The sequence below is a fragment of the Engystomops pustulosus genome, chromosome 2 (assembly GCF_040894005.1).
Source record: "Engystomops pustulosus chromosome 2, aEngPut4.maternal, whole genome shotgun sequence".
Taxonomy (NCBI): Eukaryota; Metazoa; Chordata; class Amphibia; order Anura; family Leptodactylidae; genus Engystomops; species Engystomops pustulosus.
The window spans coordinates 12,898,165-12,921,426 of NC_092412.1; the positions used below are offsets into that span (position 1 = coordinate 12,898,165).

Below are 23,262 nucleotides of genomic sequence, written 5' to 3' on the forward strand. Positions count from 1 at the left end.
AAATTAGACAATAGTCACAGTGTTCCACGGTAGCTGCAACAACAAATGTAAGAGCTCACCCTTAGATTGCTGATCGTTATGATAAATGAGGCCCACTGACATCAAAAGCTATAGGCGAGAGCAAAACTGTTCCAAGTCCACCAATCAGACTCAGGTTGGGAAGCGTCAGCACCAACACGACGATTACAAAATGCTGACGACATTCCTAATAACGGATTACAGTGACCACCGCCCAGCCACAGATCCGGTGGGGCGGGGGAGGAGAGGCTGGCGGCTCCCCGAGTAGTTTCATCTCCGCACATTCACAGCCAGGCGCAGATCGGGAGCACCACCACATTCAACTCACTCCCAGAGAAAGGAGAAATGGACTCCTCCAATCTCCTTCATAGGAGATTTTACGGACTGTGTACCATCACCCTTACTTTATCTGAGACAAGAAAAAACAAACAAACTAAAAAACAACAACCTGACTGACCCTCCCCATCACAGGGGGTGCAATGGACCAGTTCACTTCCCACCTACTTTTGCCGCCGCCGTCGACGACGACGTTTGCAGAAGGGGGTATTAATGTGTAAAAGTAACAAAATTGTCACAGGTCAGACAGAAGCCCAACTTGAAAGTGCCTTCCGCCTGCTGGAAGCAGCCCCCGGGAGCACAGCGTCTTCCTCACAGTGAACTCCATCTCGAACTAGACTTTCTATCTCAACTTGTCAACCCCACCTCGGGGTTTCCACACTAGGTCAGGACCGTAGACTTGGCTCACTGACACTACACTAAATAAGCAGAGTTGTATCACAATCTAGGCGGCTAGTCTGTGACTGCAGTACTGATTTGTCACGGATAGAAGCAGAATGTTGGACTTCATAGGTGACTTGTCTTCTCCTCTGGGTTCAGAACATGGTCCGTGGTGACCTTTCCCCTCCATGACTTATTGCTGAAGAATTTTTCCCCAGACGTCACATTGGCTCCTTGAAGAAGATCTCTACACTGTGCCTCCACCTGGATAACGAAATGCACTGTGCTGCCACATATTGCAAATATACTGTTATTTATGGCAGTGGGAGAGAGGGTCCAGCCATAACGTTGATGTAAGGATGAAGCGGTCCACCCGTGAGCCTTACTCCTCACACCACAGCCAACCGGACTGTTAATATATACATATCATACAGCAGCATGGTGGCTGAGTGGGTAGCACTTCTGCCTTGCAGCACTGGAGTCCTGGGTTCAAGTCCCACCCAGGTCAACATCTGCAAAGAGTTTGTATGTTCTCTCTGTGTTTGCGTGGCTTTCCCCCCACACTCCAAAACATACTGGTAGGTTGTTTAGATTGTGAGCCCCTTGGGGACAGGGACCAAAATTTGATATGCTTTGTGCAGCGCTGCGTAATCTGTGTGCGCTATATAAATAAAGAATTGTTATTATTATTATAATACCTCTCACATCACACGACACACACAACACACACACACACACAATATTTGAAGTGTTATTGTAGGGGACACTGGGCGATTCTACAGTTATTGAAGGGGCATCATTGCAGTAGGGGGTCCTGGATGACTGTATTGTTATTACAGGGGGCACTAGATGATGATAGTGTTGTTGCAGAGGTCAAGGGATGAATATAGTGTTGATGTAGGGGGCACTGGATGATGATAGTATTGGTGCAGGGGGCAATGGATGATGATACTGTTATTGCAGGGGGCACTGGATGATGATAGTGATGATGTAGGGGGCACTGGATGATGATAGTGATGATGTAAGGGGAACTGGATGATGATAGTGATGATGTAAGGGGAACTGGATGATGATAGTGATGATGTAAGGGGAACTGGATGATGATAGTGATGATGCAGGGGGCACTGGATGATGATAGTGATGATGCAGGGGGCACTGGATGATGATAGTGATGATGTAGGGGGCACTGGATGATGATAGTGATGATGTAAGGGGAACTGGATGATGATAGTGATGATGTAAGGGGAACTGGATGATGATAGTGATGATGCAGGGGGCACTGGATGATGATAGTGATGATGCAGGGGAACTGGATGATGATAGTGATGATGCAGGGGGCACTGGATGATGATGATGATAGCGATGATGCAGGGGGCACTGGATGATGATAGTGATGATGTAGGGGGCACTGGATGATGATAGTATTGGTGCAGGGGGCAATGGATGATGATACTGTTATTGCAGGGGGCACTGGATGATGATAGTGATGATGTAGGGGGCACTGGATGATGATAGTGATGATGTAAGGGGAACTGGATGATGATAGTGATGATGCAGGGGGCACTGGATGATGATAGTGATGATGTAAGGGGAACTGGATGATGATAGTGATGATGTAAGGGGAACTGGATGATGATAGTGATGATGCAGGGGGCACTGGATGATGATAGTGATGATGTAGGGGGCACTGGATGATGATAGTGATGATGTAAGGGGAACTGGATGATGATAGTGATGATGTAAGGGGAACTGGATGATGATAGTGATGATGCAGGGGGCACTGGATGATGATAGTGATGATGCAGGGGAACTGGATGATGATAGTGATGATGCAGGGGGCACTGGATGATGATGATGATAGCGATGATGCAGGGGGCACTGGATGATGATAGTGTTGATGTAGGGGGCACTGGATGATGATAGTATTGGTGCAGGGGGCAATGGATGATGATACTGTTATTGCAGGGGGCACTGGATGATGATAGTGATGATGTAGGGGGCACTGGATGATGATAGTGATGATGTAAGGGGAACTGGATGATGATAGTGATGATGCAGGGGGCACTGGATGATGATAGTGATGATGTAAGGGGAACTGGATGATGATAGTGATGATGTAAGGGGAACTGGATGATGATAGTGATGATGTAAGGGGAACTGGATGATGATAGTGATGATGCAGGGGGCACTGGATGATGATAGTGATGATGCAGGGGGCACTGGATGATGATAGTGATGATGTAGGGGGCACTGGATGATGATAGTGATGATGTAAGGGGAACTGGATGATGATAGTGATGATGTAAGGGGAACTGGATGATGATAGTGATGATGTAAGGGGAACTGGATGATGATAGTGATGATGCAGGGGGCACTGGATGATGATAGTGATGATGCAGGGGAACTGGATGATGATAGTGATGATGCAGGGGGCACTGGATGATGATGATGATAGCGATGATGCAGGGGGAACTGGATGATGATAGTGATGATGGAGGGGGCACTGGATGGTGATAGTATTGTTGTAAGGGGCACTGGATGGTGATAGGGATGATGCATGGGGCACTGGATGATGATATTATTGGCGTAGGGGGCACTGGATGATGATAGTGTAGATGTAGGGGGCACTGGATGATGATACATTGTGGCTGCGGCCTCCTTGGATGTCCCTGTGGACGGGGCCGGGGCCGGTGACAGCTCCTCGGGATGTCCTATCCAGGGACAGGGCAGGACGGGGAGGCCGGGGCCGCCTGTGTGTTACCCTCCCGCGCTCTCGGCAGCCCCAGCTCTTCCCCGGATGGGACAATCAGACTTGTGCGCGGCAGATCCTGTGGGGAAGATCCCAGTGACGGTGACAAGTGCGGGGAGGAGAAGCCGGCAGCTCCCGCGCCAGTGCTATCTCCGCACAATCACGGCGATGCGCGGATCGGGAGGACCATGGCGGAGATCCCGGGGCCCCCCTGCCGGCTCCCGCCCCGCGCCTCCGCCAGTGACGGCTGCACACGGTCAAAGAGGTTGTCGGGGAGTGGGGAGTCAGGGGGGGAGCGCGCGGGCCTGTCCGCTGGTGTCCGCTAAGGGGCTGCTCTCCCGGGCAGGGAAGCACACGGGCAGAGCGGAGCTTCCCTCAGGCCCGGATGGAGGGAGTCGGCAGCGGCGCTCAGTGTCAGCCAATAGGGGCGGAGGACGATGCCACTCGGCAGCCAATCAGAGCGCCGCCGTTGTAGATATAAGAGGCGGGAGAGCGCGCTGCTCGCGATTCACGAACTGTCAGCAGAGTTTTGTGTGCGAGTCCCTTCATATCTGAAGATGGCAGAAACCGCGCCCGCCGCCGCAGCTCCCCCTGCCGCCGAACCGGCCGCCAAGGCCAAGAAGCAGCCCAAGAAGGCCGCTGCCGCCAAGAAGAGCGCCAAGAAGCCCTCCGGCCCCAGCGTCTCCGAGCTCATCATCAAAGCCGTGTCCGCCTCCAAGGAGCGCAGCGGGGTGTCCCTGGCCGCCCTCAAGAAGGCCCTGGCTGCCGGCGGCTACGACGTCGACAAGAATAACAGCCGCCTCAAGCTGGCCATCAAGTCGCAGGTCACCAAGGGCACCCTGCTCCAGGTCAAAGGCAGCGGCGCCTCCGGCTCCTTCAAGCTCAACAAGAAGCAGCTCGACACCAAGGACAAGGCGGCCAAGAAGAAGCCCGCAGCGGCCAAGCCCAAGAAGCCGGCCGCCGCCAGCGCCAAGAAAGCGCCCAAGTCTCCTAAGAAGCCCAAGAAGGCTCCCAGCGCCGCCAAGAGCCCCAAAAAGGCCAAGAAGCCTGCAGCAGCGGCGGCCAAGAGCCCCAAGAAAGCGGCCAAGAAGCCTAAGGCCGCCCCGAAGCCCAAGAAAGTCACCAAGAGCCCGGCTAAGAAGGCGGCCAAGCCCAAAGCTGCTGCCGCCAAGAGCCCGGCTAAGAAGAAGGCCGCTACTAAAGCCAAGAAGCCCGCGGCCAAGAAGTAAGCGGGAGCCGCCCTGTGCCCTTCCATATAAACCCCCCCACAAAGGCTCTTCTCAGAGCCACCACCTCCTCCCCGACAGAGCTCTTACCCACAGCCCGCCGCACAGTATAAGCCGCCGGGTCATACCCCTCCAGCCCCCCGCCGCCACCAGCGTCACACTCCCGGGGACGTGGCCGGACTTCCACATGAGTCGTCCGCTCACTATGGGGGGACAGAGCATCCAGGAAGGGGACGAGGGCTTACAGCGTCTACAGGGGGGACGGGGCCGCAGAGTAGAGAGCGGGAGGTGATGGGGATCTATGTGCCCGCGCGTCCTCCTCATTCATTACAGGCGGGGGGGCCAGGAGCAATGACAGGAGGACGGGTGCTGGGGGGTACAGGAGCGGCACCGGGCTCTGCAGTGATTGGGGCAGCGGTTGACACTTCCACGCAGGAGGGGACGTTATCAGCGGAAGTTACGTCGATCGGCCGCTGTTAGCCAATGGCTGCTCGCTGTCTTTCCCTGTGTTTCGGCGGGCTTATAAACAAGCCAATGGAATCGATGGGGCGGGCTATCCCTGAGCCAATGAGGACGAGTGCGGGAGCATAAATATTGCGCTCAGTTCCCGTTTCCACATATCACCGCTATCTGTGTGTGAGAGAGAACCATGGCCAGAACCAAGCAGACCGCCCGCAAGTCCACCGGAGGCAAAGCGCCCCGCAAGCAGCTGGCTACCAAGGCCGCCAGGAAGAGCGCGCCCGCCACCGGCGGAGTCAAGAAGCCTCACCGCTACCGCCCCGGCACCGTGGCTCTCCGCGAGATCCGCCGTTACCAGAAGTCCACCGAGCTGCTCATCAGGAAGCTGCCCTTCCAGCGCCTGGTCAGAGAGATCGCTCAGGACTTCAAGACCGACCTGCGCTTCCAGAGCTCTGCCGTCATGGCGCTGCAGGAGGCCAGCGAGGCCTATCTGGTCGGCCTCTTCGAGGACACTAACCTGTGCGCCATCCACGCCAAGAGAGTCACCATCATGCCCAAAGACATCCAGCTGGCCCGCAGGATCCGCGGCGAGAGGGCCTAAGTCCTCCCCGGGCGGGTACCGTCCCACACAACACAAAGGCTCTTTTCAGAGCCACCCACATCCTCTACAGGACGAGCTCAATAACCTCAAGTGTACCCTGTGGCCGCTCCCAGGCCTCATGCCCATCTGCAGGGAGACGCCGCGGCTGCTAGTGCTGTCAGCGGTGTCCCCTCCCCCCGTGACAGGAATCTCTGAATCCCGTCGTTCCTGACATGACGTCACAATAACATATATCTCGCTAATGTAATGGCTTGTTTCCCCTACGGTTTGTAAAGCGCAACGGAATATGATGGCGCTATACAATTAATAACAACGGTATAGAACGTGTTCTGCCGCAGCACAGACCCTAAACCTCACATATAATAACTAGTCACTGCCGAGCTCCCCGTTCTGCCTCCCTGGTCACACCCGCAGCTGCGCTCCCCGCTCTGCCCCTCTGGTCACAGTGCGAGCTCTATGGGTTCCCTGCCTCCTCAGTTACAGCCACTGCTGCGCTCCTCGGCTACTCCAGTCCTAGCTACATCTGCTCTTTCTATATTTCATCTCCACTTACATCTAGATCTGCCCTTTCTATAGATCATCTCTATGTACAGCTAGAACTGCACCCCTCGGATTGCCCGCCGCCCTCATGAGGCCGGGAGTCTTTGTGCTGGGGGCCGCCCTGCACACATCGATGAAGCAGGGATTGTAGAAAGAGCGGGGAATTCAAAATTATAACACGTTCACTATTCAGCCAATAGGTGGTAAGGGGGAGGAGAGACCAAGGACACGCCCCTTCGTCATCACCAGTAGTCCTCTATCTGGTCCTCTCATTGTGTATATAAAGGAGACCTCGGCAGCCCCGTCCACATTCGTTGTCTCACACACAACAAAGAACATGTCTGGACGCGGCAAAGGAGGAAAGGGGCTCGGAAAAGGAGGCGCCAAGAGGCACAGGAAGGTGCTGCGTGATAACATCCAGGGAATCACCAAGCCTGCCATCCGCCGCCTGGCTCGCAGAGGAGGCGTCAAGCGTATCTCCGGCCTCATCTACGAGGAGACCCGCGGCGTCCTCAAGGTGTTCCTGGAGAACGTCATCCGCGACGCTGTCACCTACACCGAGCACGCCAAGAGGAAGACCGTCACCGCCATGGACGTGGTGTACGCGCTCAAGCGCCAGGGCCGCACTCTCTACGGCTTCGGAGGTTAAGACTCGTACCCACCCGGCTCCATCTCACACCCAAAGGCTCTTTTCAGAGCCACCCACCTCCTCCTAGAGAAGAGCTCGCACTCTGATGCTTGTTTCATACCACTGTCTGTACTGTCACTCATCACTTTCCCTCCAGTTGTCTCCTGTGACTTAAAAGGCGCTGCGGAAAGTGATGGCGCTACAGGAACATAACTTATCGTCGTGCTCCCCGGTGATGGGGCTCGAGCCGGTGCAGTGCGGATTCTGGACGCTAATTAGAGAAGGGCCCGGGCAGTGTCACATACATACAAGCCGCGGCTGCTGCACAACATCTCACCGATCGGAGGAGGAGGGGGCTGGAGCGCGGCTGATGGAGATATCGCGGGTGTGGCTGTGCGCGCCAGAGTCGCATTTAAATTTCACGCTCAATTTCCCCTCCCCCGCACAACGGAGCCGCGCTGCACAATCTTCCCGCCGCGCTGCCGCCCATGGCTTCTGAAGCCTGTGAGTTGCAGCGCGATGGCGATGCGACTGCCACAACATTGAGTGTCTATGCACTGCCCGGGCATCTGCGGAGTTGTAAGCCTTGTCACGCGTTATAGGGCACGGCCGCAAGAAGCGTCTGACACACAGTCACTCGTGGCTTCCTGTACAGGGCTCCGCATCTACTCTAATAATTAAAGTCGTCAGTCAAACACTGACGAGCGGGCGCGCGCCTGCCTGTCATTAAGGCCCCCCCTTCACGGCTATTTATCCTTCATGTTTGTCCCAATAACCATGTAATGTCGCTTAGATTCACTTAGGTGTCATCACTATGGCGCTGTGTACATGATTGCACTCGGGGAAAGTTAGAACATTCCGCCCCGTATGTCCCTGTATCACCGGCCCCCGGAATGTACCCGGGATGGGGTGAGCAGGAGTGACGGTCACATGGAGTGAGATAGAAGGGTGAGCTCTGTTGTGGAGAGGGTGGGTGGCTCTTAGAAGAGCCTTTGGGGTGTTTGAGGTGCCGGGTAGGCAGGCAGGCGCTTACTTGGCGCTGGTGTACTTGGTGACGGCCTTGGTGCCCTCGGACACGGCGTGCTTGGCCAGCTCTCCGGGCAGCAGCAGGCGGACGGCGGTCTGGATCTCCCGGGAGGTGATGGTGGAGCGCTTGTTGTAGTGAGCCAGGCGGGAGGCTTCCCCTGCGATGCGCTCGAAGATGTCGTTGACGAAGGAGTTCATGATGCCCATGGCCTTGGAGGAGATGCCGGTGTCGGGGTGCACCTGCTTGAGCACCTTGTAGACGTAGATGGCGTAACTCTCCTTCCTGGACCTCTTGCGCTTCTTGCCGTCCTTCTTCTGGGCCTTGGTGACGGCTTTCTTGGAGCCCTTCTTGGGCGCTGGGGCGGACTTGGCGGGATCAGGCATGATGCGGCGGTTACTATTATCCGAGACACGGAGAACAATGTCCCGCACCTCCCCGCGCCGCGGTATTTATAGCCGGGCTATGTAAATGAGCGACGCCGGCTGCTCGCCCTGCTATTGGAGGAACGAGTCATGTGCTCTGTGTGTTCACTGCTGAACCACGCCTCCTAATGCTGGTTGGTGAGTCTATGAGCCGCGCCTCTATTGGTAGGATTTCAATCCGGCCAATGACAGAGAGTGAGGAGCAGGCGGGAAGGTATAAGAGGCGGCAGGAGGCGGCTGAGCGGCATCAGTCGTACTGAATCTCTAGCATCATGTCTGGACGTGGCAAACAAGGAGGAAAGGTCCGCGCTAAGGCCAAGACCCGCTCATCCCGGGCCGGCCTGCAGTTCCCCGTCGGTCGTGTGCACAGGCTCCTCCGCAAGGGCAACTACGCCGAGAGAGTCGGGGCCGGCGCTCCCGTCTACCTGGCCGCCGTGCTCGAGTACCTCACCGCTGAGATCCTCGAGCTGGCCGGCAACGCCGCCCGGGACAACAAGAAGACCCGCATCATCCCCCGCCACCTGCAGCTGGCCGTGCGCAACGACGAGGAGCTCAACAAGCTGCTGGGAGGAGTCACCATCGCCCAGGGAGGCGTCCTGCCCAACATCCAGGCCGTGCTGCTGCCCAAGAAGACCGAGAGCAGCAAGCCCGCCAAGAGCAAGTGAGCGCCGCCGCCGCTGCTCCAGCACCCGATCCCCACTACACACAAAGGCTCTTCTAAGAGCCACCCACCTCCTCCTGACAGAGCGGCAGCCCCGGGTGTCTCCCCGGTACATCACACACTCTCTCTATACTGTACTGATCCTGTACTCTCCTCTGCACCGCTATGTGTCTGCGCTCCCCGCCTCTATCCCTCTGCTGCCGCTGTCACTAGTAGCTACAGGCTACATACACCGGGGATGTGACCGCTCGCCCTGCAGGCTGCACCCCCGCCTCTCCGTCATCGGAGGTCGCTGCGTTCTCCCGGACGGGCACGGCATCTCTATGGGGCGGGCAGGCATGGAGGACACTCGGGCTCCTGGCAGGGACAGAGCTGCGGCTGCTGCCCGCTTCTTACGTGGAGACTAACGGCTCTGTGTGTACAGTGAAGCTGCCGGAGAGCCGGCTGCCGCTGACGTCACAAGGGGAGAACGAGCGGGAAATTCAGTTGCTGGAGAACTTAGACCTGCAGGATTGTCCACCAGGTGGCGCCTTTCCTGGAAGTTAGGAGGAGAGGGGGATCTAGGAGGGGCGACTACTTATATTGACAGCCTCCCGGTCTTGGTAGCAATTTAGCAGTGAACGGGGAAAGGAGTCTGGCCAGGCTAAACAGTGCGCTGGGAGGTTGGTCACGGCTTCCATTGCCCCGGGTCACAGTGCCTTCCCCACAAAAGCAAAGTCACGTTAGCAAATATAGTCCAGCACCTGCCTCACAGGAGGACTCAAAAGATTCACGATGCTACCACATTGGCCAATATAACTACAGTGCCAGATCCTACCGTAGCCAAAAATAGTCACAACACCTGACCTCGCGGCAGCCATATTGCCCCCAAGTAGCCTATGGTCACAGTGACCCCAGAGTAGCCAAGATTGTCATACTGTAGTCAGTGACCCAACTGTAGCCAAAATGGTATCCGTTCTACCACATTAGACAAAATAGCCAAAAGCCTGTCCCGCCCGTCAGCCAAATTAAGCACAGCGCCCCCTCAGTAGCCATAATAATCTCAGTGTCCCACATTAGCCAATATAGTCACATCGGCCGCCACAGTAGGCAAGTCACAGCGACGCTGCAATAGCCTATAGCAGTGGTGGCGAACCTATGGCATGGGTGCCAGAGGCGGCGCTCAGTGCCCTTTCTGTGGGCACTTGGGCCATCGCCCCAGCACACAAGGATCTTCCTGCAGTTCCAAGCAACTTAAAAGATGCTGCTTTCAGTCATATTTTGATACTTACTTCGTTACTAGGGACAGTAGGAAGAGGGAGAATGAGTAGACGGGGCCGAATTCTCTTTGGAGGACCTCCTACTGGCCCCACTATTCTCTGTGTACAGAGGGACACGGGAAAGAAGCTGAAATGATGACAATTTTCCAGCTTTTTCTACTGTGTTGCTGTCCTCAGGAGGCCAATATGATTGAAAGTTGATGAAGAACAGGGAGCAATAAGTTACTGCTTTAATTTTTGGATGGCACCTCACGATAGATAAGTGGGGTTTGAGTTGCAGTTTGGGCACTCGGCCGCTAAAAAGTTCGCCATCACTGGCCTATAGCAGTGATGGCAAACCTTTTCGAGACCGAGTGCCCAAATGACAACAAACACGCACATATTTATTGCAAAGTGCCAACACAGCAATTTAAGCAGTAACTCTCTGTTCTACCACAAATCCAATAGAAGAAGACCATCATCAATAAACGGCACCTGCCCGTACCTTCTCAATCTTACTCTTACTACAGTCCGAAGAAGCCGAGGATGTGTTGCTTTGAAATAAAACTTTGAGAGAGGCAGCTACCAGTTAGGGCCAGAAATATTTGGACAGTGACACAATTTTGGCGAGTTGGGCTCCGCATGCCACCACATGGGATTTGAAATGAAACCTCTACAACAGAATTCAAGTGCAGATTGTAACGTTTAATTTGAAGGGTTGAACAAAAATATCTGATAGAAAATGTAGGAATTGTACACATTTCTTTACAAACACTCCACATTTTAGGAGCTCAAAAGTAATTGGACAAATAAACATAACCCAAACAAAATATTTTTATTTTCAATATTTTGTTGCGAATCCTTCGGAGGCAATCACTGCCTTCAGTCTGGAACCCATGGACATCACCAAACGCTGGGTTTCCTCCTCCTTAATGCTTTGCCAGGCCTTTACAGCCGCAGCCTTCAGGTCTTGCTTGTTTGTGGGTCTTTCCGTCTTAAGTCTGGATTTGAGCCGGTGAAATGCATGCTCAATTGGGTTAAGATCTGGTGATTGACTTGGCCATTGCGGAATGTTCCATTTTTTTGCACTCATGAACTCCTGGGTAGCTTTGGCTGTATGCTTGGGGTCATTGTCCATCTGTACTATGAAGCGCCGTCCGATCAACTTTGCAGCATTTGGCTGAATCTGGGCTGAAAGTATATCCCGGTACACTTCAGAATTCATCCGGCTACTCTTGTCTGCTGTTATGTCATCAATAAACACAAGTGACCCAGTGCCATTGAAAGCCACGCATGCCCACGCCATCACGTTGCCTCCACCAGGTTTTACAGAGGATGTGGTGTGCCTTGGATCATGTGCCGTTCCCTTTCTTCTCCAAACTTTTTTCTTCCCATCATTCTGGTACAGGTCGATCTTTGTCTCATCTGTCCATAGAATACTTTTCCAGAACTGAGTTGGCTCCTTGAGGTGTTTTTCGGCAAATTTAACTCTGGCCTGTCTATTTTTGGAATTGATGAATGGTTTGTATCTAGATGTGAACCCTTTGTATTTACTTTCATGGAGTCTTCTCTTTATTGTTGACTTAGAAACAGATACCGCTACTTCACTGAGAGTGTTCTGGACTTCACTGAGAGTGTTCTGGACTTCACTGAGAGTGTTCTGGACTTCACTGAGAGTGTTCTGGACTTCACTGAGAGTGTTCTGGACTTCAGTTGATGTTGTGAACGGGTTCTTCTTCACCAGAGAAAGTATGCGGCCATCATCCACCACTGTTGTCATCCGTGGACGCTCAGGCCCAAGCTCACCAGCCAATTCCTTTTTTTCTCAGAATGTACCCGACTGTTGAGTTTGCTGCTCCAAGCATGTCTGCTATCTCTCTGATGGATTATTTCTTTTTTTCCCGCCTCAGGATGTTCTGCTTCACCTCAATTGAGAGTTCCTTTGACCGCATGTTGTCTGGTCACAGCAACAGCCTTCCAAATGCAAAACCAACCACCTGGAATCAACCCCAGACCCTTTAACTACTTCATTGATTACAGGTTAACGGGGGAGACGCCTTCAGAGTTAATTGCAGCCCTTAGAGTCCATTGTCCAATTACTTTTGGTCCCTTGACAAAGAGGAGGCTATGCATTACAGAGCTAGGATTCCTAAACCCTTTCTCCCATTTGGATGTGGAAACTCGCATATTGCAGCTGGGAGTGTGCACTTTCAGCCCATATTATATATAGAATTGTATTTCTGAACATGGTTTTGTAAACAGCTAAAAACAACAAAACTTGTGTCACTGTCCAAATATTGCTGGCCCTAACTGGTACATTGCCTGTGCCTGCAGGTGAATTCTTTAAGTCATGTCTGGTGAACTCAGTGCTGGGGACATGTGGCCTGGGTGCCCACAAAGAGGGCCCCGTGCCATAGGTTCGCCAACACTGGCCTATAGTCACCGTTCCTCAAATTAGACAATAGTCACAGTGTTCCACGGTAGCTGCAACAACAAATGTAAGAGCTCACCCTTAGATTGCTGATCGTTATGATAAATGAGGCCCACTGACATCAAAAGCTATAGGCGAGAGCAAAACTGTTCCAAGTCCACCAATCAGACTCAGGTTGGGAAGCGTCAGCACCAACACGACGATTACAAAATGCTGACGACATTCCTAATAACGGATTACAGTGACCACCGCCCAGCCACAGATCCGGTGGGGCGGGGGAGGAGAGGCTGGCGGCTCCCCGAGTAGTTTCATCTCCGCACATTCACAGCCAGGCGCAGATCGGGAGCACCACCACATTCAACTCACTCCCAGAGAAAGGAGAAATGGACTCCTCCAATCTCCTTCATAGGAGATTTTACGGACTGTGTACCATCACCCTTACTTTATCTGAGACAAGAAAAAACAAACAAACTAAAAAACAACAACCTGACTGACCCTCCCCATCACAGGGGGTGCAATGGACCAGTTCACTTCCCACCTACTTTTGCCGCCGCCGTCGACGACGACGTTTGCAGAAGGGGGTATTAATGTGTAAAAGTAACAAAATTGTCACAGGTCAGACAGAAGCCCAACTTGAAAGTGCCTTCCGCCTGCTGGAAGCAGCCCCCGGGAGCACAGCGTCTTCCTCACAGTGAACTCCATCTCGAACTAGACTTTCTATCTCAACTTGTCAACCCCACCTCGGGGTTTCCACACTAGGTCAGGACCGTAGACTTGGCTCACTGACACTACACTAAATAAGCAGAGTTGTATCACAATCTAGGCGGCTAGTCTGTGACTGCAGTACTGATTTGTCACGGATAGAAGCAGAATGTTGGACTTCATAGGTGACTTGTCTTCTCCTCTGGGTTCAGAACATGGTCCGTGGTGACCTTTCCCCTCCATGACTTATTGCTGAAGAATTTTTCCCCAGACGTCACATTGGCTCCTTGAAGAAGATCTCTACACTGTGCCTCCACCTGGATAACGAAATGCACTGTGCTGCCACATATTGCAAATATACTGTTATTTATGGCAGTGGGAGAGAGGGTCCAGCCATAACGTTGATGTAAGGATGAAGCGGTCCACCCGTGAGCCTTACTCCTCACACCACAGCCAACCGGACTGTTAATATATACATATCATACAGCAGCATGGTGGCTGAGTGGGTAGCACTTCTGCCTTGCAGCACTGGAGTCCTGGGTTCAAGTCCCACCCAGGTCAACATCTGCAAAGAGTTTGTATGTTCTCTCTGTGTTTGCGTGGCTTTCCCCCCACACTCCAAAACATACTGGTAGGTTGTTTAGATTGTGAGCCCCTTGGGGACAGGGACCAAAATTTGATATGCTTTGTGCAGCGCTGCGTAATCTGTGTGCGCTATATAAATAAAGAATTGTTATTATTATTATAATACCTCTCACATCACACGACACACACAACACACACACACACACACAATATTTGAAGTGTTATTGTAGGGGACACTGGGCGATTCTACAGTTATTGAAGGGGCATCATTGCAGTAGGGGGTCCTGGATGACTGTATTGTTATTACAGGGGGCACTAGATGATGATAGTGTTGTTGCAGAGGTCAAGGGATGAATATAGTGTTGATGTAGGGGGCACTGGATGATGATAGTATTGGTGCAGGGGGCAATGGATGATGATACTGTTATTGCAGGGGGCACTGGATGATGATAGTGATGATGTAGGGGGCACTGGATGATGATAGTGATGATGTAAGGGGAACTGGATGATGATAGTGATGATGTAAGGGGAACTGGATGATGATAGTGATGATGTAAGGGGAACTGGATGATGATAGTGATGATGCAGGGGGCACTGGATGATGATAGTGATGATGCAGGGGGCACTGGATGATGATAGTGATGATGTAGGGGGCACTGGATGATGATAGTGATGATGTAAGGGGAACTGGATGATGATAGTGATGATGTAAGGGGAACTGGATGATGATAGTGATGATGCAGGGGGCACTGGATGATGATAGTGATGATGCAGGGGAACTGGATGATGATAGTGATGATGCAGGGGGCACTGGATGATGATGATGATAGCGATGATGCAGGGGGCACTGGATGATGATAGTGATGATGTAGGGGGCACTGGATGATGATAGTGATGATGTAAGGGGAACTGGATGATGATAGTGATGATGCAGGGGGCACTGGATGATGATAGTGATGATGTAAGGGGAACTGGATGATGATAGTGATGATGTAAGGGGAACTGGATGATGATAGTGATGATGTAAGGGGAACTGGATGATGATAGTGATGATGCAGGGGGCACTGGATGATGATAGTGATGATGCAGGGGGCACTGGATGATGATAGTGATGATGTAGGGGGCACTGGATGATGATAGTGATGATGTAAGGGGAACTGGATGATGATAGTGATGATGTAAGGGGAACTGGATGATGATAGTGATGATGTAAGGGGAACTGGATGATGATAGTGATGATGCAGGGGGCACTGGATGATGATAGTGATGATGCAGGGGAACTGGATGATGATAGTGATGATGCAGGGGGCACTGGATGATGATGATGATAGCGATGATGCAGGGGGAACTGGATGATGATAGTGATGATGGAGGGGGCACTGGATGGTGATAGTATTGTTGTAAGGGGCACTGGATGGTGATAGGGATGATGCATGGGGCACTGGATGATGATATTATTGGCGTAGGGGGCACTGGATGATGATAGTGTAGATGTAGGGGGCACTGGATGATGATACATTGTGGCTGCGGCCTCCTTGGATGTCCCTGTGGACGGGGCCGGGGCCGGTGACAGCTCCTCGGGATGTCCTATCCAGGGACAGGGCAGGACGGGGAGGCCGGGGCCGCCTGTGTGTTACCCTCCCGCGCTCTCGGCAGCCCCAGCTCTTCCCCGGATGGGACAATCAGACTTGTGCGCGGCAGATCCTGTGGGGAAGATCCCAGTGACGGTGACAAGTGCGGGGAGGAGAAGCCGGCAGCTCCCGCGCCAGTGCTATCTCCGCACAATCACGGCGATGCGCGGATCGGGAGGACCATGGCGGAGATCCCGGGGCCCCCCTGCCGGCTCCCGCCCCGCGCCTCCGCCAGTGACGGCTGCACACGGTCAAAGAGGTTGTCGGGGAGTGGGGAGTCAGGGGGGGAGCGCGCGGGCCTGTCCGCTGGTGTCCGCTAAGGGGCTGCTCTCCCGGGCAGGGAAGCACACGGGCAGAGCGGAGCTTCCCTCAGGCCCGGATGGAGGGAGTCGGCAGCGGCGCTCAGTGTCAGCCAATAGGGGCGGAGGACGATGCCACTCGGCAGCCAATCAGAGCGCCGCCGTTGTAGATATAAGAGGCGGGAGAGCGCGCTGCTCGCGATTCACGAACTGTCAGCAGAGTTTTGTGTGCGAGTCCCTTCATATCTGAAGATGGCAGAAACCGCGCCCGCCGCCGCAGCTCCCCCTGCCGCCGAACCGGCCGCCAAGGCCAAGAAGCAGCCCAAGAAGGCCGCTGCCGCCAAGAAGAGCGCCAAGAAGCCCTCCGGCCCCAGCGTCTCCGAGCTCATCATCAAAGCCGTGTCCGCCTCCAAGGAGCGCAGCGGGGTGTCCCTGGCCGCCCTCAAGAAGGCCCTGGCTGCCGGCGGCTACGACGTCGACAAGAATAACAGCCGCCTCAAGCTGGCCATCAAGTCGCAGGTCACCAAGGGCACCCTGCTCCAGGTCAAAGGCAGCGGCGCCTCCGGCTCCTTCAAGCTCAACAAGAAGCAGCTCGACACCAAGGACAAGGCGGCCAAGAAGAAGCCCGCAGCGGCCAAGCCCAAGAAGCCGGCCGCCGCCAGCGCCAAGAAAGCGCCCAAGTCTCCTAAGAAGCCCAAGAAGGCTCCCAGCGCCGCCAAGAGCCCCAAAAAGGCCAAGAAGCCTGCAGCAGCGGCGGCCAAGAGCCCCAAGAAAGCGGCCAAGAAGCCTAAGGCCGCCCCGAAGCCCAAGAAAGTCACCAAGAGCCCGGCTAAGAAGGCGTCCAAGCCCAAAGCTGCTGCCGCCAAGAGCCCGGCTAAGAAGAAGGCCGCTACTAAAGCCAAGAAGCCCGCGGCCAAGAAGTAAGCGGGAGCCGCCCTGTGCCCTTCCATATAAACCCCCCCACAAAGGCTCTTCTCAGAGCCACCACCTCCTCCCCGACAGAGCTCTTACCCACAGCCCGCCGCACAGTATAAGCCGCCGGGTCATACCCCTCCAGCCCCCCGCCGCCACCAGCGTCACACTCCCGGGGACGTGGCCGGACTTCCACATGAGTCGTCCGCTCACTATGGGGGGACAGAGCATCCAGGGAGGGGACGAGGGCTTACAGCGTCTACAGGGGGGACGGGGCCGCAGAGTAGAGAGCGGGAGGTGATGGGGATCTATGTGCCCGCGCGTCCTCCTCATTCATTACAGGCGGGGGGGCCAGGAGCAATGACAGGAGGACGGGTGCTGGGGGGTACAGGAGCGGCACCGGGCTCTGCAGTGATTGGGGCAGCGGTTGACACTTCCACGCAGGAGGGGACGTTATCAGCGGAAGTTACGTCGATCGGCCGCTGTTAGCCAATGGCTGCTCGCTGTCTTTCCCTGTGTTTCGGCGGGCTTATAAACAAGCCAATGGAATCGATGGGGCGGGCTATCCCTGAGCCAATGAGGACGAGTGCGGGAGCATAAATATTGCGCTCAGTTCCCGTTTCCACATATCACCGCTATCTGTGTGTGAGAGAGAACCATGGCCAGAACCAAGCAGACCGCCCGCAAGTCCACCGGAGGCAAAGCGCCCCGCAAGCAGCTGGCTACCAAGGCCGCCAGGAAGAGCGCGCCCGCCACCGGCGGAGTCAAGAAGCCTCACCGCTACCGCCCCGGCACCGTGGCTCTCCGCGAGATCCGCCGTTACCAGAAGTCCACCGAGCTGCTCATCAGGAAGCTGCCCTTCCAGCGCCTGGTCAGAGAGATCGCTCAGGACTTCAAGACCGACCTGCGCTTCCAGAGCTCTGCCGTCATGGCGCTGCAGGAGGCCAGCGAGGCCTATCTGGTCGGCCTCTTCGAGGACACTAACCTGTGCGCCATCCACGCCAAGAGAGTCACCATCATGCCCAAAGACATCCAGCTGGCCCGCAGGATCCGCGGCGAGAGGGCCTAAGTCCTCCCCGGGCGGGTACCGTCCCACACAACACAAAGGCTCTTTTCAGAGCCACCCACATCCTCTACAGGACGAGCTCAATAACCTCAAGTGTACCCTGTGGCCGCTCCCAGGCCTCATGCCCATCTGCAGGGAGACGCCGCGGCTGCTAGTGCTGTCAGCGGTGTCCCCTCCCCCCGTGACAGGAATCTCTGAATCCCGTCGTTCCTGACATGACGTCACAATAACATATATCTCGCTAATGTAATGGCTTGTTTCCCCTACGGTTTGTAAAGCGCAACGGAATATGATGGCGCTATACAATTAATAACAACGGTATAGAACGTGTTCTGCCGCAGCACAGACCCTAAACCTCACATATAATAACTAGTCACTGCCGAGCTCCCCGTTCTGCCTCCCTGGTCACACCCGCAGCTGCGCTCCCCGCTCTGCCCCTCTGGTCACAGTGCGAGCTCTATGGGTTCCCTGCCTCCTCAGTTACAGCCACTGCTGCGCTCCTCGGCTACTCCAGTCCTAGCTACATCTGCTCTTTCTATATTTCATCTCCACTTACATCTAGATCTGCCCTTTCTATAGATCATCTCTATGTACAGCTAGAACTGCACCCCTCGGATTGCCCGCCGCCCTCATGAGGCCGGGAGTCTTTGTGCTGGGGGCCGCCCTGCACACATCGATGAAGCAGGGATTGTAGAAAGAGCGGGGAATTCAAAATTATAACACGTTCACTATTCAGCCAATAGGTGGTAAGGGGGAGGAGAGACCAAGGACACGCCCCTTCGTCATCACCAGTAGTCCTCTATCTGGTCCTCTCATTGTGTATATAAAGGAGACCTCGGCAGCCCCGTCCACATTCGTTGTCTCACACACAACAAAGAACATGTCTGGACGCGGCAAAGGAGGAAAGGGGCTCGGAAAAGGAGGCGCCAAGAGGCACAGGAAGGTGCTGCGTGATAACATCCAGGGAATCACCAAGCCTGCCATCCGCCGCCTGGCTCGCAGAGGAGGCGTCAAGCGTATCTCCGGCCTCATCTACGAGGAGACCCGCGGCGTCCTCAAGGTGTTCCTGGAGAACGTCATCCGCGACGCTGTCACCTACACCGAGCACGCCAAGAGGAAGACCGTCACCGCCATGGACGTGGTGTACGCGCTCAAGCGCCAGGGCCGCACTCTCTACGGCTTCGGAGGTTAAGACTCGTACCCACCCGGCTCCATCTCACACCCAAAGGCTCTTTTCAGAGCCACCCACCTCCTCCTAGAGAAGAGCTCGCACTCTGATGCTTGTTTCATACCACTGTCTGTACTGTCACTCATCACTTTCCCTCCAGTTGTCTCCTGTGACTTAAAAGGCGCTGCGGAAAGTGATGGCGCTACAGGAACATAACTTATCGTCGTGCTCCCCGGTGATGGGGCTCGAGCCGGTGCAGTGCGGATTCTGGACGCTAATTAGAGAAGGGCCCGGGCAGTGTCACATACATACAAGCCGCGGCTGCTGCACAACATCTCACCGATCGGAGGAGGAGGGGGCTGGAGCGCGGCTGATGGAGATATCGCGGGTGTGGCTGTGCGCGCCAGAGTCGCATTTAAATTTCACGCTCAATTTCCCCTCCCCCGCACAACGGAGCCGCGCTGCACAATCTTCCCGCCGCGCTGCCGCCCATGGCTTCTGAAGCCTGTGAGTTGCAGCGCGATGGCGATGCGACTGCCACAACATTGAGTGTCTATGCACTGCCCGGGCATCTGCGGAGTTGTAAGCCTTGTCACGCGTTATAGGGCACGGCCGCAAGAAGCGTCTGACACACAGTCACTCGTGGCTTCCTGTACAGGGCTCCGCATCTACTCTAATAATTAAAGTCGTCAGTCAAACACTGACGAGCGGGCGCGCGCCTGCCTGTCATTAAGGCCCCCCCTTCACGGCTATTTATCCTTCATGTTTGTCCCAATAACCATGTAATGTCGCTTAGATTCACTTAGGTGTCATCACTATGGCGCTGTGTACATGATTGCACTCGGGGAAAGTTAGAACATTCCGCCCCGTATGTCCCTGTATCACCGGCCCCCGGAATGTACCCGGGATGGGGTGAGCAGGAGTGACGGTCACATGGAGTGAGATAGAAGGGTGAGCTCTGTTGTGGAGAGGGTGGGTGGCTCTTAGAAGAGCCTTTGGGGTGTTTGAGGTGCCGGGTAGGCAGGCAGGCGCTTACTTGGCGCTGGTGTACTTGGTGACGGCCTTGGTGCCCTCGGACACGGCGTGCTTGGCCAGCTCTCCGGGCAGCAGCAGGCGGACGGCGGTCTGGATCTCCCGGGAGGTGATGGTGGAGCGCTTGTTGTAGTGAGCCAGGCGGGAGGCTTCCCCTGCGATGCGCTCGAAGATGTCGTTGACGAAGGAGTTCATGATGCCCATGGCCTTGGAGGAGATGCCGGTGTCGGGGTGCACCTGCTTGAGCACCTTGTAGACGTAGATGGCGTAACTCTCCTTCCTGGACCTCTTGCGCTTCTTGCCGTCCTTCTTCTGGGCCTTGGTGACGGCTTTCTTGGAGCCCTTCTTGGGCGCTGGGGCGGACTTGGCGGGATCAGGCATGATGCGGCGGTTACTATTATCCGAGACACGGAGAACAATGTCCCGCACCTCCCCGCGCCGCGGTATTTATAGCCGGGCTATGTAAATGAGCGACGCCGGCTGCTCGCCCTGCTATTGGAGGAACGAGTCATGTGCTCTGTGTGTTCACTGCTGAACCACGCCTCCTAATGCTGGTTGGTGAGTCTATGAGCCGCGCCTCTATTGGTAGGATTTCAATCCGGCCAATGACAGAGAGTGAGGAGCAGGCGGGAAGGTATAAGAGGCGGCAGGAGGCGGCTGAGCGGCATCAGTCGTACTGAATCTCTAGCATCATGTCTGGACGTGGCAAACAAGGAGGAAAGGTCCGCGCTAAGGCCAAGACCCGCTCATCCCGGGCCGGCCTGCAGTTCCCCGTCGGTCGTGTGCACAGGCTCCTCCGCAAGGGCAACTACGCCGAGAGAGTCGGGGCCGGCGCTCCCGTCTACCTGGCCGCCGTGCTCGAGTACCTCACCGCTGAGATCCTCGAGCTGGCCGGCAACGCCGCCCGGGACAACAAGAAGACCCGCATCATCCCCCGCCACCTGCAGCTGGCCGTGCGCAACGACGAGGAGCTCAACAAGCTGCTGGGAGGAGTCACCATCGCCCAGGGAGGCGTCCTGCCCAACATCCAGGCCGTGCTGCTGCCCAAGAAGACCGAGAGCAGCAAGCCCGCCAAGAGCAAGTGAGCGCCGCCGCCGCTGCTCCAGCACCCGATCCCCACTACACACAAAGGCTCTTCTAAGAGCCACCCACCTCCTCCTGACAGAGCGGCAGCCCCGGGTGTCTCCCCGGTACATCACACACTCTCTCTATACTGTACTGATCCTGTACTCTCCTCTGCACCGCTATGTGTCTGCGCTCCCCGCCTCTATCCCTCTGCTGCCGCTGTCACTAGTAGCTACAGGCTACATACACCGGGGATGTGACCGCTCGCCCTGCAGGCTGCACCCCCGCCTCTCCGTCATCGGAGGTCGCTGCGTTCTCCCGGACGGGCACGGCATCTCTATGGGGCGGGCAGGCATGGAGGACACTCGGGCTCCTGGCAGGGACAGAGCTGCGGCTGCTGCCCGCTTCTTACGTGGAGACTAACGGCTCTGTGTGTACAGTGAAGCTGCCGGAGAGCCGGCTGCCGCTGACGTCACAAGGGGAGAACGAGCGGGAAATTCAGTTGCTGGAGAACTTAGACCTGCAGGATTGTCCACCAGGTGGCGCCTTTCCTGGAAGTTAGGAGGAGAGGGGGATCTAGGAGGGGCGACTACTTATATTGACAGCCTCCCGGTCTTGGTAGCAATTTAGCAGTGAACGGGGAAAGGAGTCTGGCCAGGCTAAACAGTGCGCTGGGAGGTTGGTCACGGCTTCCATTGCCCCGGGTCACAGTGCCTTCCCCACAAAAGCAAAGTCACGTTAGCAAATATAGTCCAGCACCTGCCTCACAGGAGGACTCAAAAGATTCACGATGCTACCACATTGGCCAATATAACTACAGTGCCAGATCCTACCGTAGCCAAAAATAGTCACAACACCTGACCTCGCGGCAGCCATATTGCCCCCAAGTAGCCTATGGTCACAGTGACCCCAGAGTAGCCAAGATTGTCATACTGTAGTCAGTGACCCAACTGTAGCCAAAATGGTATCCGTTCTACCACATTAGACAAAATAGCCAAAAGCCTGTCCCGCCCGTCAGCCAAATTAAGCACAGCGCCCCCTCAGTAGCCATAATAATCTCAGTGTCCCACATTAGCCAATATAGTCACATCGGCCGCCACAGTAGGCAAGTCACAGCGACGCTGCAATAGCCTATAGCAGTGGTGGCGAACCTATGGCATGGGTGCCAGAGGCGGCGCTCAGTGCCCTTTCTGTGGGCACTTGGGCCATCGCCCCAGCACACAAGGATCTTCCTGCAGTTCCAAGCAACTTAAAAGATGCTGCTTTCAGTCATATTTTGATACTTACTTCGTTACTAGGGACAGTAGGAAGAGGGAGAATGAGTAGACGGGGCCGAATTCTCTTTGGAGGACCTCCTACTGGCCCCACTATTCTCTGTGTACAGAGGGACACGGGAAAGAAGCTGAAATGATGACAATTTTCCAGCTTTTTCTACTGTGTTGCTGTCCTCAGGAGGCCAATATGATTGAAAGTTGATGAAGAACAGGGAGCAATAAGTTACTGCTTTAATTTTTGGATGGCACCTCACGATAGATAAGTGGGGTTTGAGTTGCAGTTTGGGCACTCGGCCGCTAAAAAGTTCGCCATCACTGGCCTATAGCAGTGATGGCAAACCTTTTCGAGACCGAGTGCCCAAATGACAACAAACACGCACATATTTATTGCAAAGTGCCAACACAGCAATTTAAGCAGTAACTCTCTGTTCTACCACAAATCCAATAGAAGAAGACCATCATCAATAAACGGCACCTGCCCGTACCTTCTCAATCTTACTCTTACTACAGTCCGAAGAAGCCGAGGATGTGTTGCTTTGAAATAAAACTTTGAGAGAGGCAGCTACCAGTTAGGGCCAGAAATATTTGGACAGTGACACAATTTTGGCGAGTTGGGCTCCGCATGCCACCACATGGGATTTGAAATGAAACCTCTACAACAGAATTCAAGTGCAGATTGTAACGTTTAATTTGAAGGGTTGAACAAAAATATCTGATAGAAAATGTAGGAATTGTACACATTTCTTTACAAACACTCCACATTTTAGGAGCTCAAAAGTAATTGGACAAATAAACATAACCCAAACAAAAT

The 23,262-nt window shown here is 54.6% G+C and overlaps 11 protein-coding genes across 14 annotated transcripts in view; 9 read left to right on the top strand and 2 right to left on the bottom strand.

Moving 5' to 3' along the window:
* LOC140119790 (uncharacterized) overlaps positions 1-23,262 on the top strand; it is an 822,703-nt gene that overhangs the window by 151,081 nt on the left and 648,360 nt on the right. The gene's annotated exons all lie outside the window — the stretch shown is intronic.
* On the top strand, positions 4,042-4,713 carry LOC140119875 (histone H1A-like). Its single transcript, XM_072139305.1, has one exon. The coding sequence runs from the start codon at positions 4,042-4,044 to the stop codon at positions 4,711-4,713; it is 672 nt and encodes a 223-aa protein (XP_071995406.1).
* LOC140116913 (histone H3) lies at positions 5,360-5,770 on the top strand. The gene has a single exon (XM_072133342.1). The coding sequence runs from the start codon at positions 5,360-5,362 to the stop codon at positions 5,768-5,770; it is 411 nt and encodes a 136-aa protein (XP_071989443.1).
* On the top strand, positions 6,648-6,959 carry LOC140116914 (histone H4). The gene has a single exon (XM_072133343.1). It carries the CDS (start codon positions 6,648-6,650, stop codon positions 6,957-6,959), a length of 312 nt encoding a protein of 103 aa, XP_071989444.1.
* LOC140119936 (histone H2B type 1-O) lies at positions 7,570-8,369 on the bottom strand. Its single transcript, XM_072139373.1, has one exon. It carries the CDS (start codon positions 8,346-8,348, stop codon positions 7,968-7,970), a length of 381 nt encoding a protein of 126 aa, XP_071995474.1. The 5' UTR covers positions 8,349-8,369; the 3' UTR covers positions 7,570-7,967.
* On the top strand, positions 8,660-10,569 carry LOC140119920 (histone H2A type 1-like). The gene has a single exon (XM_072139357.1). The coding sequence runs from the start codon at positions 8,660-8,662 to the stop codon at positions 9,050-9,052; it is 393 nt and encodes a 130-aa protein (XP_071995458.1). The 3' UTR covers positions 9,053-10,569.
* Positions 16,187-16,858, top strand: LOC140119885 (histone H1A-like). The gene has a single exon (XM_072139317.1). The coding sequence runs from the start codon at positions 16,187-16,189 to the stop codon at positions 16,856-16,858; it is 672 nt and encodes a 223-aa protein (XP_071995418.1).
* Positions 17,505-17,915, top strand: LOC140116915 (histone H3). Its single transcript, XM_072133345.1, has one exon. The coding sequence runs from the start codon at positions 17,505-17,507 to the stop codon at positions 17,913-17,915; it is 411 nt and encodes a 136-aa protein (XP_071989446.1).
* Positions 18,793-19,104, top strand: LOC140116916 (histone H4). The gene has a single exon (XM_072133346.1). It carries the CDS (start codon positions 18,793-18,795, stop codon positions 19,102-19,104), a length of 312 nt encoding a protein of 103 aa, XP_071989447.1.
* Positions 19,715-20,514, bottom strand: LOC140119939 (histone H2B type 1-O). The gene has a single exon (XM_072139374.1). The coding sequence runs from the start codon at positions 20,491-20,493 to the stop codon at positions 20,113-20,115; it is 381 nt and encodes a 126-aa protein (XP_071995475.1). The 5' UTR covers positions 20,494-20,514; the 3' UTR covers positions 19,715-20,112.
* Positions 20,805-22,714, top strand: LOC140119921 (histone H2A type 1-like). The gene has a single exon (XM_072139358.1). The coding sequence runs from the start codon at positions 20,805-20,807 to the stop codon at positions 21,195-21,197; it is 393 nt and encodes a 130-aa protein (XP_071995459.1). The 3' UTR covers positions 21,198-22,714.